The 17,799-nt window shown below is 30.8% G+C and overlaps 1 protein-coding gene across 1 annotated transcript; it reads left to right on the forward strand.

Moving 5' to 3' along the window:
* The first annotated feature begins 2,085 nt into the window (after window positions 1-2,085).
* Window positions 2,086-13,062, forward strand: LOC134685063 (cystathionine gamma-lyase-like). Its single transcript, XM_063544449.1, has 12 exons — window positions 2,086-2,318; window positions 3,937-4,018; window positions 4,585-4,680; window positions 5,104-5,213; window positions 5,495-5,629; window positions 6,229-6,286; window positions 6,576-6,653; window positions 7,448-7,600; window positions 8,369-8,490; window positions 8,968-9,020; window positions 11,336-11,480; window positions 11,884-13,062. Exons 1-12 carry the CDS (start codon window positions 2,175-2,177, stop codon window positions 11,887-11,889), a joined length of 1,182 nt encoding a protein of 393 aa, XP_063400519.1. The 5' UTR covers window positions 2,086-2,174; the 3' UTR covers window positions 11,890-13,062.
* Window positions 13,063-17,799: the final 4,737 nt, after the last annotated feature.

Below are 17,799 nucleotides of genomic sequence, written 5' to 3' on the forward strand. Positions count from 1 at the left end.
ACTTCAGGGTAAAAATGTTCATTGAACAGATGGACCATCATGATACCTGTTGACCTCAATTGCATGGTTTAACAATCCTTGTTAGGTGTTAATGCTTAGGTGATGCAGTTTCTAAGTTCCATGCATATGATTAACCAGGTGAATCAGTTTATTTCTTATTAAACAAATAGAATTATTTCTGGATCAAAAGACACATTTTGTATAAATAATATAAAAGGGAAAGCTTGGTGTGAATTGAAAGTGACCAAATGACATAATTATTGCACAAGATATGAGAGGATATTGGCCATAAAATGCTTTTAGAAAATTGACAAAAAAAATGAGATCTCAAACATTTTTTTCTTGCTGATAGCATAAAATAGAAAAAAATACTAGGTACGTAGCCACTATTATGAAAAAAACTGACAGCCATCATAAATATTGAGTTGTTTTTTAATAACGTGTTCTATTCAAAATTGTTCAAATTATCCATAATGGATTTGAAATGGGCAGAATTTTTAATTTTAGTTTTAAGTGGGAATATTTAGCAATGATTGACTTCATTGGTTAATCATACTTTAAAAAAGCTATTTAAAGTAGAAGATAACTGGTCCGAGAACACAATTAATTCGTAGTGCATTTCTTTTAGAACATAAATGAAAATTAAAAAAATCCCACCTGCGCTTTTACAGTGTGTTGTACTACTTTTAGGACAAATTATATTAAAATTATAGAAAACTTCATCGGCTCTAACTCAAAATATGGACAATTTTATGTTAAGGGCGTCTTGAAATCTTTTGACAGCTTCCGAAGTGCTGATTTTCAGCCTTTTTCAGCTGGACCAAATCACTTCTTTCCTTTAAAATTCTGGACCCAATTTTTTTTACAGTGTAATTTCATCCCCCTTCTTGCAATTTGAGGCATTAAACATGGAGAAATAAATTTGGAAGGGGTATAAAAATTAATGGCAAGTAACCCACTGTCAACACTAGGGGTTATATTTGTGAACAACGAAAATCAAGGGACGACAATTGTGTTCTCGGACCTAATAGGATAGAAAGGGTTGAATAATCTTAATAAAACTTGGTGTGACCAAAGCTTAATGAATTATAACACTGCTTACAAAGTTTCATGACAATAGGATGTATATTGTAGACATTAAGTTAAGTTCTATACTCATCTTTGCGTGTAAAATTTTGACGTTAAAATTGAAAAATTTCAACTATCAACATTTGGGGCTTTAAAAATTAAAATATTGCAAAAAAATACTTTTTAAATGCCTTAATATATAACTTATGATGTACTAAAAGCAATAAAGTACTCATTTGATTTATCAGACTTGGCATAATTATTCAAAAGTCAAATTTATATGAGCCTGCGCCTAAAAATTGAGGTTTTTCAATGAAGGGGGCCTTACATGAAGATGTAATATTTTCCAGCAATTTTAAATTTGTGAAGCTTTTTGGTTATAAATAATCCTTACATATGTATTGAAAGTACTTTAAATGGAAAGAAAAGTTACAAATTACATATAATATTAGTTCAAAAGGGTCTTAGGCCAAGTAAGACTGGAAAAAATTTAGGGTCAATTTAGGCTGTGCCACATATTTACATTAAAAAATGCATATTGAGGCTATAAGAAATAAAAAATTGTGTCTTTTTTATCATTTCTATACTCATGGGACATGATACAACAAATCTGAGGACAAAAAGACTCTTGCAATTAACTTTTCTTACAAACAGTATGGTCTGATACAAAGATTATTGCCTTTTTAGGGAAAAACTTGCATGCAATTTATTCTCAACAGGCTTATATTTAAACCACTTGCTATGCTACAGAAGAAAAGAAAGATATTATGTGAAATGGAACAGGTACAATAGACAATGGAAAGTGCATTTGATTCAAATTTAGTGAGGTCTTTATCATGACTATTAAACAACTTATTTTGGTCCGAGATATTTCAGAGATATTTTTCAATCATACCAAAATAAACTAAAAATAATTCTAGTACACAAAAAAAATAATATTTTAACCCGTGGTGTGCCCCAGACACACCTCCAAAATTGAGTACTCTCCCTTGTACTATATATGACCGAAAACAACAGTCAGACATTCTAAAGGTTAAGGTCATTTGAACCGCAGAACGTGGTGGTTGACAATCAAATCTGTTAGCTTTATTTCTTGTTATACTACAATGGAGAGTTACAAACCATTCCCCCATATTGGTACTGATGCTACTCATGCTGGACAGGATCCTGACAAGTGGAAGTGTAGAGCTGTCGTTCCTCTGATTTCCATGTCGACAACCTTCAAGCAGTCAGCACCTGGTGAACATTCAGTGAGAAATTTTTTATTTTGCAATACATAATAGAAATAAACATACTTAAAGCTTGTGTTTTCGAAAGAAGACATTAATATTTATTTGCACCTTTTCAGTTCTGTTTCAAAGCAAAATACAGATCTGCATATTTAGGTCAATAAATAGAACAAGTGTTTCTTCATTTGTTCATTGGCTGGGATCTATAGTCCAAATAATTATGATGTCTTCAAAGGCTATTTTGATTTTTTTGGTGTAATTTTTTCATACAAAGTCATAATGCTGCAGCCTTTTTTTTGTCTGGACTTGGAGAGAGAATTTTTCTGCATAACTTTGAGACTATGCGGTATGGGCTTTGCTCATTGTTGAAGGCCGTACAAAATGTACAGTGACCTATACTATAGTTGTTAATGTGTGTGTCATTTTGGTCTTTTGTGGAGAGTTGTCTCATTGGCAATCATACCACATCTTCTTTTTTATATTTTGTGACCCAGTTTAGTCCTATACTATAAGACGCTGCAGGTTCATATCATTTATTGCTTTTTATCGGATTTTGTTTTTTACCATCAATGATGAACCCCAATGGTTCAACATTGATAGTAAAAAAAAATATCCAATAAAAAAATAACCTGCAGCGTCTTATATTATAGGACTATGACCCAGTATTGCCATGAAATTTTCTTTGACAGCTAAAACATTTGTACTATAATTCTTACCTTTTGTGTGTTTTTGGTTCAAAACATTTGTTCTTCTGATTTCTTAAGATCCTTCACCCTTCAAGAGTTTTTGTTATCAAACTCTTGAAAAGTTGATGGACCAGAATTTTTCGAATGTTCTATTTATTATATATTGACTATTTGGACCATAAAAATTTATTGAGTTGATATTTTATAGTATCTAATAGAGAAGGATCTTAATTGGGTATCCAGGGAAACCTTTTAAAAAGATAGAAGGTCACTGCACATCACAAATTAAGTTGTTACCTCTTTTATTATTTACTTTTGGATATTTCTGAAAATATTTTGCCCCATGCATCAAACAACTGGAAAATTTTCCAAACAAACCTTAACTTAATTATAAACTTCTACTCCTTGAATACTAATGATATTACTTATCACCATTGATCAACAGCTTTAATATTTCAAACAGACATCATGATGACCCACATACCCAGAAGCAGAGGCTTGTGAAATTGCTTTCAGGCCTGTAAAATGATCTAGTCTTTAGGTACAACAGGCCAACATAATCTAACTTGAATTTTCCAAAAATTGAGCTTGGGCCTGTAGATTTAAAAGTTTATTGTGAAGACTGCATTTATACCGATAGTTCTTAGTTTATTTGCAGCTAACATTTATCAACAGTCTTGGATAGGTTATTTGAGACATCATAATTTTGTCAAAAGTTCAAGGAATTTTATGAAATGATACACAGGATTCAACTGAATCCTTTGCATATTTTTTGGCAGTTATTATTAACCATGATTAACAAGGATTAAGATACTTTATTAAGTAGAGATTACTTTCTTAAATGAAAATTTACAAAATCTTGAAAGAAATTTATGGATTAGGATAGTTTTTTATCTCACGATACTTTGACATTTGCCATTCCTTCTTCACTGTAGAATTATTTTAATTTCTAGGGATTTGAATATTCTCGAAGTGGTAATCCTACCAGAAACTGTCTTGAAGAGTGTATAGCTAAGTTAGAAGGGGCTAAGCATGGTAAGTGTATTGTAGATAACCAACAACTTAAGAACACAATTTTCAGGTCACATGATTGCATTATTCATTAAGACAAACTTAGTCATTACAATTCACATTTAAAGGACCAAAACAGTGTTATGGCATTGTATCACAAATTCTGTCTGTCCATGAACAAAATGTCCGACAAAAATTCATTCGAACAGACAGAAATTTTAAGATATTTTGGTTCAATATGTAGTAGATAAGTCCAAATATCTCTTTAGGGCAGACAAACCCTAAAACAGTTTGGCACAGACTTATTATGTGGGGATAACCTGGTGTAGAATTCTGACCAGTGATGAGGGTACATCCATTTAACTGTTTAGGGTATTTATTGACCATGTAGACAGACATACTTCTTTGGAAGTTACTGTAAAAAAGTTTTCATTATGTTCATTGTGCATTATAAATGGGTGTTACTTTTTTTACATGCAAAAGTAAGTTGGTTAACAGTAGTCATGAGTAGTACTTTAAATTGGAATAGTCAGTTTTGGTGAGTTCTATTATCTCTGTCAGTGTAAACATGATATTTGTTTATATTGTAGCTATGGTGTTTGCGTCAGGATTAGCCTGTACATCAGCTATTACACATATGCTACAGGTTGGAGACCATATAGTCAGCATGAATGATGTCTATGGAGGTAGGTCTTATTGAAAATAAAATTCTCTAATTCATCTCTTGTAGAGCAAACTTTAAAATGGAAATACTTGAATAAGCCTAGCAGCTGTTAATGGTAAAAATATATGATATGAATACACATAATTACAAATTGAATTATTTTTGTACAACAGTTTGAACAATGAAATATATATTGATTAATTGATTGTTATTTGCTGAATATCCTATAACAAAATATGTATTTATATATTTATGATAAAACATCCTTTAAAGATAATAACACTGGAAGGCTCTTCAGTTATGATAACTCTATGGGCAATACAAAATTTGGATCAGATTTGAAAGAGAATGATGCTCAGGGGCAGAAATTCTACCTCATAATATATTACCTTGAGAAAATGGATTTTTTTATCATATATATTAAGAATGTTAATTTATTTTCCAGGAACCAACCGTTATTTTAAGCAGTGTGCCTCCAGGATGGGTATAGAAACATCATTTGTAGATTGTACTGATGCAATGAAAGTCCAGAAAGCAATCAAAGCCAACACAAAAGTAATTTAGAATACTGTTGATTCATTTATTTTCTTGGTTACTAATTTTATATGTTACTACTCTAGTCTGACGGAGATACATTGATGCTGATACATTTGATATATATATATTATTGAATTGTAATATGTTAAATAATTTGTTTAAATTTTTACAAAATAGAAACTTGTTGACATAATTGCATTAAAAATTAAAAATCCAAAGGCCTACAGATATCAATAATTGGGTCCACAGTTAATAGAATGTAGCAGATCTGTGATGGCATTTGACTATTTGTTTTTCAGATGGTATGGGTTGAAACACCCACCAATCCCACAATGCAGTTGGTTGATATAGAGGCTGTTGTAAATGTAGTACGAGCTACCAAACAGGATATCTTTGTAGTGGTGGATAATACCTTTATGTCATCCTGTATGCAGGTACTTATCATTTAATCTATTTTAGTTCAAGACAAAAATGATGAAAGAGAAAACATTCAAACTTTGTATTCAGCAATTTCAAGCATTATAATGTTAGAAACTTCAGATATTAATGGAATAATATGTGTTTGGTTAAATTATAAAAATTGTATCCCCCAAAGAATTGTAAGATTTTGTTCTGTATCAAAAACTTTTTAAAAGATTTAGGTTATGATGGTGTAAAATATAAGTAGCATATTCTGGCTTTCAGTATATTTTGAATGAAGAGTTATTGAGACTTTTTGTACTTGTTCTTAAATTTTATTCTAGTTAAAACAATTTTCATCATATTTGTTATTTAAACGAGAATAAACTAAACAGATATAGATGGCTAGATAATAAACCTAAAATTTGTATCGATAAAATCACCAAAAAAGAAACTCCTATCAATCTGTTTGCTGTTTCCTGTATTAAGACTTCCCTTATAGAAATTAAAATACCCATTACAAAAACAAATAAATACAAATATATGAATAATGACAAAGTTACCAAATTTTCCACTGTAAGATTGACTGTGACTGAAGATAACATATTTTACCAAATCTTCGTTGATTTTCCAGAGACCATTAGATTTTGGAGCTGATATAGTGATGCATTCTTTAACCAAATACATGAATGGTAGGTATAATTACATTTGCTGCAGTTACTTTGGATTATGTACCTCCAATGGATTCCTAAACTGATGGTAGGCGTTTGCAGAAAATCATGATTATTATATATCCATACAAGAAATCCACTTTCATTTGATACCATTGATTTTATTCATTTGTTTTGTTTTTAATCTGAGATGATAAAGAAATATGGGAGAAGTAACAGGTTATAAGTTTGTATTTGTTTTAATTTACCTGTATGATTAAATTGCCTCCCTATGATAAATTTTCATGACACTATTGCTTTGTCTGTATAGGTCATTCCGATGCTGTAATGGGAGCCTGTGCAACAAACAGTGATGAAAAGTGTGAGAGACTAAGATTTTTGCAGAATGGTATGTCCATATTCTACACTTTGTTTGTTTACAGTATATATATTTACTGGTGTAATTATTTTTTTATTTTATTTATATTATCGCTAACCTATCAGAAATCTTTACCACTTGATATGGATAGCTAAATATTATTGCTGTTTTTCTTATCAAAATCATAGTGAGACCTGCAAGATGGAGGGCAAATGCTCATCTCACTGCAATTAAAAACAGTCCCATGGACTTTCTATAAATCAATCATACTGCATTCATGCATTGACACACCTGTAGGGTATTATCAATAAATTAAATTGAATTGGGCATATAGATCTAACAAAACTGTTGATGACCTTCTGCTGTTGTTTTTTATTTGCTCGGGTTGTTGTCTCTTTGACACATTCCCCATTTCCATTCTCAATTTTATGTCATAGCTAGTCAGAGTGTAAATCTTTTTTTATCAAGTTACTGATGCAGTTTAGACAAATACATTGCATGGAGTATTTTTCACAATGTCAGGCTATAGAAATCCTGATTATCTGTTCAGGATATGTCTTATCTTATTTATTGTATTTTCATTGGTTTGGAAACATGATTGAGTGCCTAGTCAAATGTCATGATGTTATTGTAAATCAAGATCAGATTGATATAGTGTCAACATGTTTATAGTTTTTTATAGTCCATTGAGCACTATCTTTTAAAACATGTTGAAATAATATTGGGTAAAAAAAGCCATTAAATGTATCACAACTAAAAATTAAAATTATCATGGTAAACAATTCCTGTTAAAGGGCCATTTAGATGTTTGATTTATATTTTAGCTTTTGGACCAGTCCCTTCGCCATTTGATTGTTTCTTGGTTAACAGAGGATTGAAAACTTTACATGTTAGAATGAAGGAGCACATGAAGAATGGTATAGCTGTAGCAAAATACCTAGAAAAACACCCTAATGTTGAAAAAGTCATCCATCCAGGTAGGTCATTAGTTATGAGATGCAAAATTATTTTGTGACCTTCCTGACGAACATTTTGCTCTGGCGGAATTGTACAACAATGATACTTTATTTTGCCTTAGAAGTAAATTCCAGGAACTAACACCAAAGACAGACATACACTTAATAATGTTGTCTATGATTATAAACTGTACATACTATTTATTCCTCAGTACACAGCAGCTGGGGAGTTTTAATAGGGCATAGAAATTTTGTAACATAATTTAAGTTTCTGATCTTTTTTATGGTCACAGTGTTTATTGTCAATTCTGCACATCAATTTCCATGGTTTAAGCAAGGATATTTCACTCAAGAATAATATTAATCAATCAGGGGCTAGATTTATTGAGGGTTACTAAGTTCTTTAATCTTTTTGTATGTTAGACTTTTTGTTGCATAGAAGATTGTTTTTTATGCCCCCATTTATGGGCATTCTGTTTTCTTGTCTGTGCATCCATCTCTGTTTGTTTGTTAGTTCGTTTGTCCATCTGTCTGTCCAGCTTCAGGTTAAAGTTTTTTGTGACGTCAAGGTAGTTTTTTATGAAGTTGATGTCCAATCAACTTGAAACTTAGTACACCTGTTTCCTATGATATGATCTTTCTAATTTTAATGCCAAATTAGATTTTTTACACTAATTTCATGGTCCACTGAACATAGAAAATGACACTGCAGATGGGGCATTGGTGTTCTATGGACACATTCTTGTTTTATAAGTCTTTAATAGCATGTGAATTTTATTTTCCATACAGGCCTACAGTCACATCCACAACATGAACTAGCCAAAAGACAAATGAGAGGGACCAGTGGTATGGTTACTTTCTTTATCAAAGGAGGACTAGAGAATTCTAAAGCTTTCCTTCAAAATCTCAAGGTAAAGTAAATGATGTATACTTAACTGATTTTACCAACAAACATTAAGTGTTAAAACAAAAGATGAACAGAAATCATTAAACAGAGGTCAATGTATTTGTGATACTGTCCAAATGCCTCTTGAGGATGAATGCATAGTTTTGATAAATCAAATTTTGTTACAATATTTTATTAATTTTTTAAACCTTGGAAAAATTTCTGAACACTTTAAAATAGGATGTGGTAAAAGAAAGTAACAATTGTGATTTATAGAGCAAGACATTTTGAATTTGATCTTTAACCTTAATTTTAATGGGAAAAAAAATGTAAAATCATGACAATAGATTTTTAATCAGATTTAAAAGAATTTATGGCTTTCATATAAATTTTTCAGATAGAAGGTAATGTTTTACATAATGATATTTTTCAAATTACTATTTATGAATTTGAGTCAGTACATTTAAAATCCTATTCAAATAATGTCTCACCTATTTTCCAGGTTTTCACCCTAGCTGAGAGTTTAGGAGGATTTGAAAGTTTAGCTGAACTTCCGTAAGTTTTACCCAAAACACCTTGTTACTATGGCTCATAAGTGCTGTTTTGCACATGTGACGATAGAACATTAGGGAGACTATATCAAATATCTTTGCAATTTATTAATAACTTTTGCATCAGTTCCTTAAAATGCCTATGTTATCAGTTATTATCTTCATTTTCTGAAATATTCACTTGACCATTCTGTTTGGATTATTTTCATCTCAGACAACATGACTTAGATTAGTTCTTCTCAGTTTGAAATGGTTGGCTGCTGTTTGATTTATCTGTGATGTATAGATAGGTTGTTTAAGAATGTAACTCTATCAGTGAAGGGGATTGTGGTATTTAAAATAAGTGGAAGATGCAAAGGGACAAACCTGCTACTTGAGCTATAATTTTATTTGGGTAACAAGGAGATGTAGGGTGAATGTCAAAATAGCCTCAAGATGTCTATAGTCGCCGTCAGCTGAAATTATTAGCAGTTATCGGTAAAAATAATCTAAACTATCAACCACGTTCACTTGTGATATAGTTTTTCACATTCCATTCATAAATCATCAAAAGAAAAACCACTACTAACCTACCTTTTACAGCTATTACATTAATGCTAGCAAGACAAATCTTTGTTTGGCTTGCTTGCTTTGCTTGTATCAATGTTTGCTCAAGCATGGCAAATACGATAGGCGGGGCTTCAGCTTGTATACATAATACTTAAATTTTATTGGACGTAATGTTTGAAGTTAAGGACACTAATTTTTTAAAACATTACACGTCAGGATGTCAAATATAAGCGCAATCGTAGAAATGGAATCCAAAAAAATGTATTTCGAAGATATGCATTTTCATCATCCAACTTAAAAAACTGTCATCAAGATCTTTAAGTAAAACAAAATAGCTATTCGAACACACCTACTCTGATTTTGTGATTCATTACATAGGTATTTCAAAGTTTGACCCATATATTTCATCTTTTAGTACTGTGATTTTTTTATGTTATAAAGTCAACCTGTAGCTTTGCTATATAAAAATGATAGAATCTGAAGCGAAATCATGTATCAAATATTCTTGCTTTGTACGTTTCCAAGACAAAATATTCATCTCAAACGCACCTTAACATAAGAAGGTGCACTTGATTTTCGAATAAAAGGGGGAAATGACTTAATTCATCCCTTTTATTTATTATGTCCATTGTTATTGAATATTGCAAACTTTGGAATAATTTTTTCTTGCAAACCTTCAAACTGATTATTCTTTGTTTATAGAGAAGGCAATAAATGCTTTCTGTAATGTTTACTATAGTAACAATTTTTTTAAAAGTGAATAGAAACAAATAAAATAACAATTTCCTTCTCAAATACAAAGTGTTTTATTGTAAAAAAAAAAAAAAAACATTTGTATAAGTTTTCAATTTATCTATTACATAGTTAAGCAGAACAATTAGATATCAAGTCGACGACATGGTTGTCTATCAAGTTGGATGAGGAAAATGCATAACTTCCGATTTTTTTAAAATTACTACGGACGGAGCAATCTATAAGTTCAGTTATTTCCGTGTCTGCCCTTCCATTATGTGACTCAAGAAAAAAAATCAAAATTGGTAACAATTGTATCAAAAGGAGAAAATCGAGTGAACCTTCTTATATTAGGGTGTGATTGAGATGAATATTTTGTCTTGAAAACGTTCAAAGCAAGAACATTTGATACATCATCTTGCTTCAGATTCTATCATTTTTATATATAAAAGCTACAGGTTGACTTTGTAACATAAAAACATCACAGTACTAAAAGATAAATTATATGGGTCAAACTTTGAAATACCTATGTAATGAATCATAAAATCAGAGTAGGTGTGTTCGAATAGCTATTTTGTTTTACTTAAAGTACTTGACGACAGTCTTTTAAGTTGGATGATGAAAATGCATATCTTCGAGAAAATAAAATTCTACAATTGCGCTTTATATTTGTCATCCTGTGATGTTTTAAAATTTAGTGTCCTTAACTTCAAACATAACGTCCAATAAAATTTAAGTATGATGTATACAATCTGAAGCCCCGCCTATCTTATTTGCCATGCTTGAGCAAACACTGATACAAGCAAAGCAAGCAAGCCAAACAAAGATTTGTCTTGCTAGCATTAATGTAATAGCTGTAAGTGATTACACTGTGATAGTCCTGACCTTCACATTTTCCAGAGTGTTTTCCATTGAAATTCTGGCATCTTCGTTTCTATGAGGATCCTTTGTTAACATATGACACACTTCACTTTTAGAGTTTCATCAAGATCTCAACTGTATTCACTATAAATGAATCAATGTATTCTGTTTTTATAGGTCTATAATGACACATGCCTCTGTACCAGAATCAGAAAGAGCGGAGTTGGGAATTTCAGACCAACTTATACGTCTGTCTGTAGGAATTGAAGATGAAGAAGATCTATTAGAAGATTTGAAACAAGCTCTTAAGGCAGCTTCAGTGGTAATAAAACATGTCTATTTGTAGAATGAATAATAAGCATACAAATAATAAAATCTACCTGTAATTCGAATATGGTATAGAAATTTGGTAACAGATGTTACTTCAAAATCTATGTAGTCCATTTTAGAAGTTGCCCTGTAGGTTTTATATGTTGTATAGTAAGCATTCATCTTTCTATAGAGCCGCTATGAATTGGCTTCCCAAATTATCTAAATAAACAGAGCTGTATTAATCATTGAAACAACACAAAATTTTAAACATGTGAAGAAAAGAAAACAATATTAACCACCTATATTATCCCTGATTTGTTTCTAATGTTAATTAAAAGTATATATTGACTATTTGTGATATTTTATTTGTTTTTACTCCCCACTCAATCTATGACATTTATTTTCTTTTGCAGGTATAAACCTTTTCTTAACAACTTGGGGGAACAGATCAGCATTCCATAGTATACTTTTGTGGACTATTTATGTTTTAATATTGATTTATTATCATTACTGATTTTTTGAAGTATTATCTTCCAGAAAAACATTTAATTATATTGGCAATCATGCAAGATGGAAAAAGTTCTCTTTTGGTAAAATAGTATATAGTGCTAAGTTTTGTTATACTTTAGTCCCTAATCTGTGCTATACTGTTATACTTTATCATTGTATGGGTTGTGTCACTTTTTAAGAACAGAAAATTAGATGTTTGTTTCTGTTTGAAATATTCATATTTTTAGAATTGTCTTTAGACCAATGTTATTTAAATCTTATGAGTAAGAGGATCTGTAAAGGTTATATCAAATGTGATTGCAACCAAATGACAATCTTGAAATGTATGAACAAAATCAAGAGTTTTGTTTGTATTTTTTTTTTTTATAAAACCTCATTTTAGTGAAATTATTTTCACTATTCTAAATAAATGCAATCACATTTGTACCTAATTTTTTTTTGTAAGAATCTCACACTTGTTATAAGTGGTTTGTTTGCTGATCTATTTAGCAACTTGAGCAATTGTTTATCAAAGTATGTAATGATTTCTACAAGTCTAATTGCATAATTTACACTAAAAAGTGCTAGAATTGTCTTAGTTATTGTATTTAAAAAATGTTTTATTCAAACATAAAATTTGTATTTAATCTGATTATTCTACACTGCCTATTGTTCTAAGGGGCCACTCTTCTGTCATTCTGAAAAGTGTATACATTTTGCTTTTTGTCTGATATTTCTGTATAACGAAATATGTGGGTTGTGTTTTTCTTTGTAAAAATGTTTATTATTCAAAAATAAGTCTTGCAACTTCAGTAGATACCAAACAAATTGTTGCTTTGTAATATATTTATATATACTGTGTATATGTTTTATATATACTGTGTATATATGACTTTATGTTATTTGATAACAACAATAGCAAAGATTCACAGGATAAGTTTGACTAATAATTGCTACCAACTTGACAACATTTCCTGAAAGATAAGATATCTGCAAATTATTAAAAAATTGAATATAAACATTTGTATGTTAGAGACCTTTTACACAGTGTATTAAAAATTAGCTTTGTAAACAAGTTTTGGGAATACAATTAATGAAATCAGTTTGTTGTTATTTTTATAATATGATAGTTTGATGTATGTAAAAGAGCAGATACCCATTGCCAGTATAAAAAAAAGTCATAGAAGGGTCAACATACCATATAACAAAATACAATAGACTAATGTCTTTCATGAATGCTTATTTCTTTTATAAAGAACACATGTGGCAGAGTTACTGATTTTTAGTATTTAACAATTATTTGGCAGATTCCTAAAATATATAGTTTGAAGTTCTTGTCTTTAAAAAGAAGGAGAACGTAAGCTGCTTTCTATCTAAAACAGTTATTTCAGATATCAACCAATAGCTGACTGTTTCGTTGATGCTGAAAATACATATGGTGTCTCAATTTCCCTTTGGAATATTAAGGGATATATTGACTTCATCTTGGGTTCACAATGCTACCTCCAGTATCATCTGATAGTTTAGTTTTCACCGTTTTGAAAATATATGGTTTAAACCGTTTTATGAATTTTCCTTTGGAATAACAAGACAATTGGCTCATTCTGGGAATCACAATGCTACTTCCAATGCCATAAGCTAACATTACATTTATAACAATTGGAAGATTGCTAATACTTTTGCTTGAATTAAGGGAGATAATTTGCTACTTTTAGTTTCATATGATAAGGTAATTTCATATTGAATCAAACAAGGTATTGTTTCTTGATACTTTTACATGAAATAAGTAAAGAAATTTGTACATGTCTCTCTCAGTGAACCCTTTTTTAAGTCACATATTTAAATCGGAAGATGTGGTATAAGTGCCAATGAGACAATTCTCCATCCATTAGTCACAATGTGTAAACTAAACAATTACAGGTCAAAATTTAGCCTTCAAAATGGAACCTGGTCTTGCAACCTATTTCAAAAGACCTTATGACTTTATCGTATACCAGAACTTTATAGCAAAGGTGACTTGGGTCAAAATCAGGAATGTCAAATTAACTTTTGCCCTTTGCTCAATTTAAAAGGTCAAAGGCTAATGATCTCAAATGAAGATCCCAGGTTTAAAAAATGTATGGTTAAAAAGTTACAACAAAAGAGCTATTTTACTAATTACATGATTTATTGTTAAGTGTACCAGAGTGCTTTGACCTACTTGTAGTGTAGTTTTGTCTTGTTGATAACTTTTGCAGTTTCTAAGGAGTTTAGATAATCAGATTATAAACAAAGATAACGATTTAGATAGTGACCTTGATCTATGACCATGACCTCAATTTCTTGCCTTTAAACTAAGGACCTCATATCAATAGATCTCTATGAGTTACATCAACATTCTAACAGAACAGGGGTAAGAATCTTATTACATGTAACCAGATCACTTAGGTTAACAGTGAACAGGTTATCCTGTGGAAGTGAACATTTTGACGAAAAAATTTAGCAATATCTTGTAGTTTCTCAGGAGAAGCCATGACAACAAAACCAGTATTTTGGGCAGTAACTCCCAAATGGTAAAGTAGAATAGATTAACAATATAGGTGAGTTTTAAAAGTGCTAAAACCAGTTGATGTATATCAAACATTTATATTGATTAAAGCTGGTGGAAGAAGATATATATAATTAAACAAAATCAATAGGTCTTTCATATATTTGATAGGAACAGTTGGTTTTTTTGCGGGATTGTTGAAGAAAATGAGTCAGGTTACCACTGTTTTATTTTATATTTCGGAAGTATTTATTAAAGCAGTATTGAATGTTGTCCAATTAAGTCGTTTGTTTTATCCTCAATAGGAAAAAATTAAGTTTCCCCTTTATAAAATAAAAGATACAAATAACTGCTTTTATTGATTTCCATTTGTTTTTACGAAAAAATTAAGGTCTGTGACCCCAGTTTTTTATATTGAAATCAAGGATTTGTATAGTTAGTCTAACTATACAAATCCTTGTTGAAATTTAATAGTCATTGACACAAAATTTAAGAAAGATCTATAGTCGAACATTTAGATACCCCAGCAACCTTAGCCAGCTGTAAAATAAACATATTTTCGATTTTTCTCTGAATATTGTCTTTTGCTGTTCAGATGTCATACAATACCATAATGATTTAACCAAATTTTTGATATCTGAAAAAAACTACAACTGCCAACCCATGGATAAATGTAGATAGTTTTAAAAGTGTATACCCCCTTATTCAAAGTTTATTATTGTAACCAAAAGATTTTTTATATTGAATGATCTAAATTATATTCTAAAGAACTCATGTTTTCAAAATTGGAAATGATGCCCTGTAACAGGAGCTTTGTTGTAAACATATGATATTAATAGTAAACCAAGGCCGTAACTACCCTTGAGGCAAGTGAGGCAATTGCCTCACTAAAATTTCGACACTGATTTTTTTTTATACATACATATATATATATAAATATAATAGTCATTTGTTGTCCTGTCTCAACGTTGATTTCTATGACTTGTCATCATTCCTTTTAAACTATTCTTCCTGGATATAACTCAGCATCTAAACGGGTGATGTTTCTCAATTACATTAACCTAGTAACGATAATCATCATGGATCTCTAGTTAAAAAAAGGCTCTTGGAGAAACGGAAAAGCGACACTGAAGGTAAAGAAGGAATAATTCTAGTAAACTATTTTTGTGAACAGAGTCTGAGTATTGCATATAACTTCATTAGTACAATCCAAAAACGATAAGTAGACTGACAAATCAAGAACTGGTCTTCGGAAGGGGGCAGTCCTGTCTGCGTATTCATTTCTCCGTTTCACCAACTTTTGACAAATCAAGTACTGGGCATCGCAAGGGGGCAGTTCTGTCTGCGTATTCATTTCACGAAATTGAATCTTTCTCTTTACACGGATAAATAAAATATAAATAATATGAAACATGCACGGATTAGTTGTTATCCATATTTCTTTAACCTTAAAAATTGAAAGAATATCCCATATTCCAATTTGATATTATTGAGGAATGGTAGAACCTTTAACTTAGGATTTCGTCTTAAATTATTCGGGACTACGAAATTTCTATTCGGGGTTTCGGAATCGGACACCCCAACCTTTAACCCCTAATTTTATGAATTCTGGAACTAAAATACCACAAACTATTTCCAGAAATAATTGGAAATTACGGACCTACATGTAGAATAAACGTCAAAAACTCCATTCCAGTTTCCTCTGTACCCATATCAGATATACTTACTCTATAGATAGAATCATATACATGTATCTTATCTCATTCTATCCCTAGCTTGTCTACTCTTTGTCAGCATAAAAGCGAGTTTAATATTTTGTAACTGCGACTGTATGATGGTGCTTACAGGAAAGCTTAATTCCCTTTTGCAAACAAAACTGTTACTACCGATGCTGCTACCGAATTGCTGAAGGAGAAGGAATTGGAAGAATACATTGGACATTATGTGGATGATAATGTGCTACCTTTAGAAACACAGACTGCCCTGAAAATACTGAAAATTTGGAAAAGAGCATGCATGAGTGGCGAGAGATTGTGCGGTCTTGCCATGCTCCATGTTCATCGCGATAAGGATATCAGCAGACCAAATTATGATTCTGAAACGATTTGACTGAACCGGCAATAGAAAATTTTGGCAAACTCTACTGATTCGATGTTTGTTCTATGTTCTGGCATCAGACTCAAATCAGTGATATTTGGATAATTATCTTACATATAAATTTAAATAAAAGTGTTAAAAATTTGGTGTTAGTAAAAGTCTTAATATATGAAAAAAATTATATAAAAAGTGTCAAAATCAAAACATTATCAAACTGTCTAAAAATGCCTAGAATGCAGGATTTTGCACCATTCATTTCATACCCTCAAAAAAAAATTTTCGCCTCGCTTCGCTCGGCTCAATTATTTTGCCTCACTAAAATAACATGCCTAGTTACGGCCTTGTAAACAGAGTTTAACAGACCATTATCATATTATAAATGTTTTATTGAGGGACACTGTCAATGGTTGTGCTTAATGTTTAGGCAACTCTTATTTCATGCAAGCAAGGTAAACAACAACATTAGGTTTTGCCTACATATGACCTCAACAATTCAATTCGAGGATGATACTTGGTCAAAAATAATTTCTGTTCGAATTCAGAATATCCATGAATCATCAAGGATCTTCTGCACTATACCCAGATCTCCATACATATCTAATATATCATTAATATTTATGGGACTTCGTAATCATGTATTTAAGGAATTACACATTTCAATTATGATATTATTCATTGAGATCGACAATTACTTGGGGACCTCCATAATTCGATTAAATATTATGGCCTGAAATCGAATTGAAGAGGTCATGAAACAGTGTGAATCTTCATGAACCATTAAAATCATAGTGTGTGGTTAGTAGTAGAAGGCCATTACTAGACTCTTGTATTGTACTTCTGGTAGTAATTATTATGAGTAAAATATTTCAGATGCTCCTACGAAATCTTAAAAGCAAAATGTTTGACTTATCCTGTTCCACATATAACTGAAATAAGAACAGCATAGATGCTCATATGTAAGAAATATCTGACAACATTATGTCAGTTTTTAAAGAAAATTGATTTGTTTGAGATAACTGAATGTTTGTTTTACACGGATTTATCATCGCAGTCAATTTGTAAGAATTCACAACTATTTTAAGAGTTTAATAAATTACATCATAATATATAATGCATCCCCATTAGAATTTCTGTATGAAAAATATAATCTTAAACCTGCTTTTTGAAAATGCATGTTCTTGACCTTTAATTTTTAAGTTTGAATATATAATGTGCA

The sequence above is a fragment of the Mytilus trossulus genome, chromosome 1 (assembly GCF_036588685.1).
Source record: "Mytilus trossulus isolate FHL-02 chromosome 1, PNRI_Mtr1.1.1.hap1, whole genome shotgun sequence".
NCBI lineage: Eukaryota > Metazoa > Mollusca > Bivalvia > Mytilida > Mytilidae > Mytilus > Mytilus trossulus.

Coding starts and splice junctions, on each gene's coding strand:
- LOC134685063 (XM_063544449.1), top strand. CDS start 2,175: ATGGAGAGTTACAAACCATTCCCCCATATTGGTACTGATGCTACTCAT. Junction 6,654..7,447: donor ACTAAGATTTTTGCAGAATG/GTATGTCCATAT, acceptor TTTATATTTTAG/CTTTTGGACCAGTCCCTTCG. Junction 9,021..11,335: donor GAAAGTTTAGCTGAACTTCC/GTAAGTTTTACC, acceptor CTGTTTTTATAG/GTCTATAATGACACATGCCT.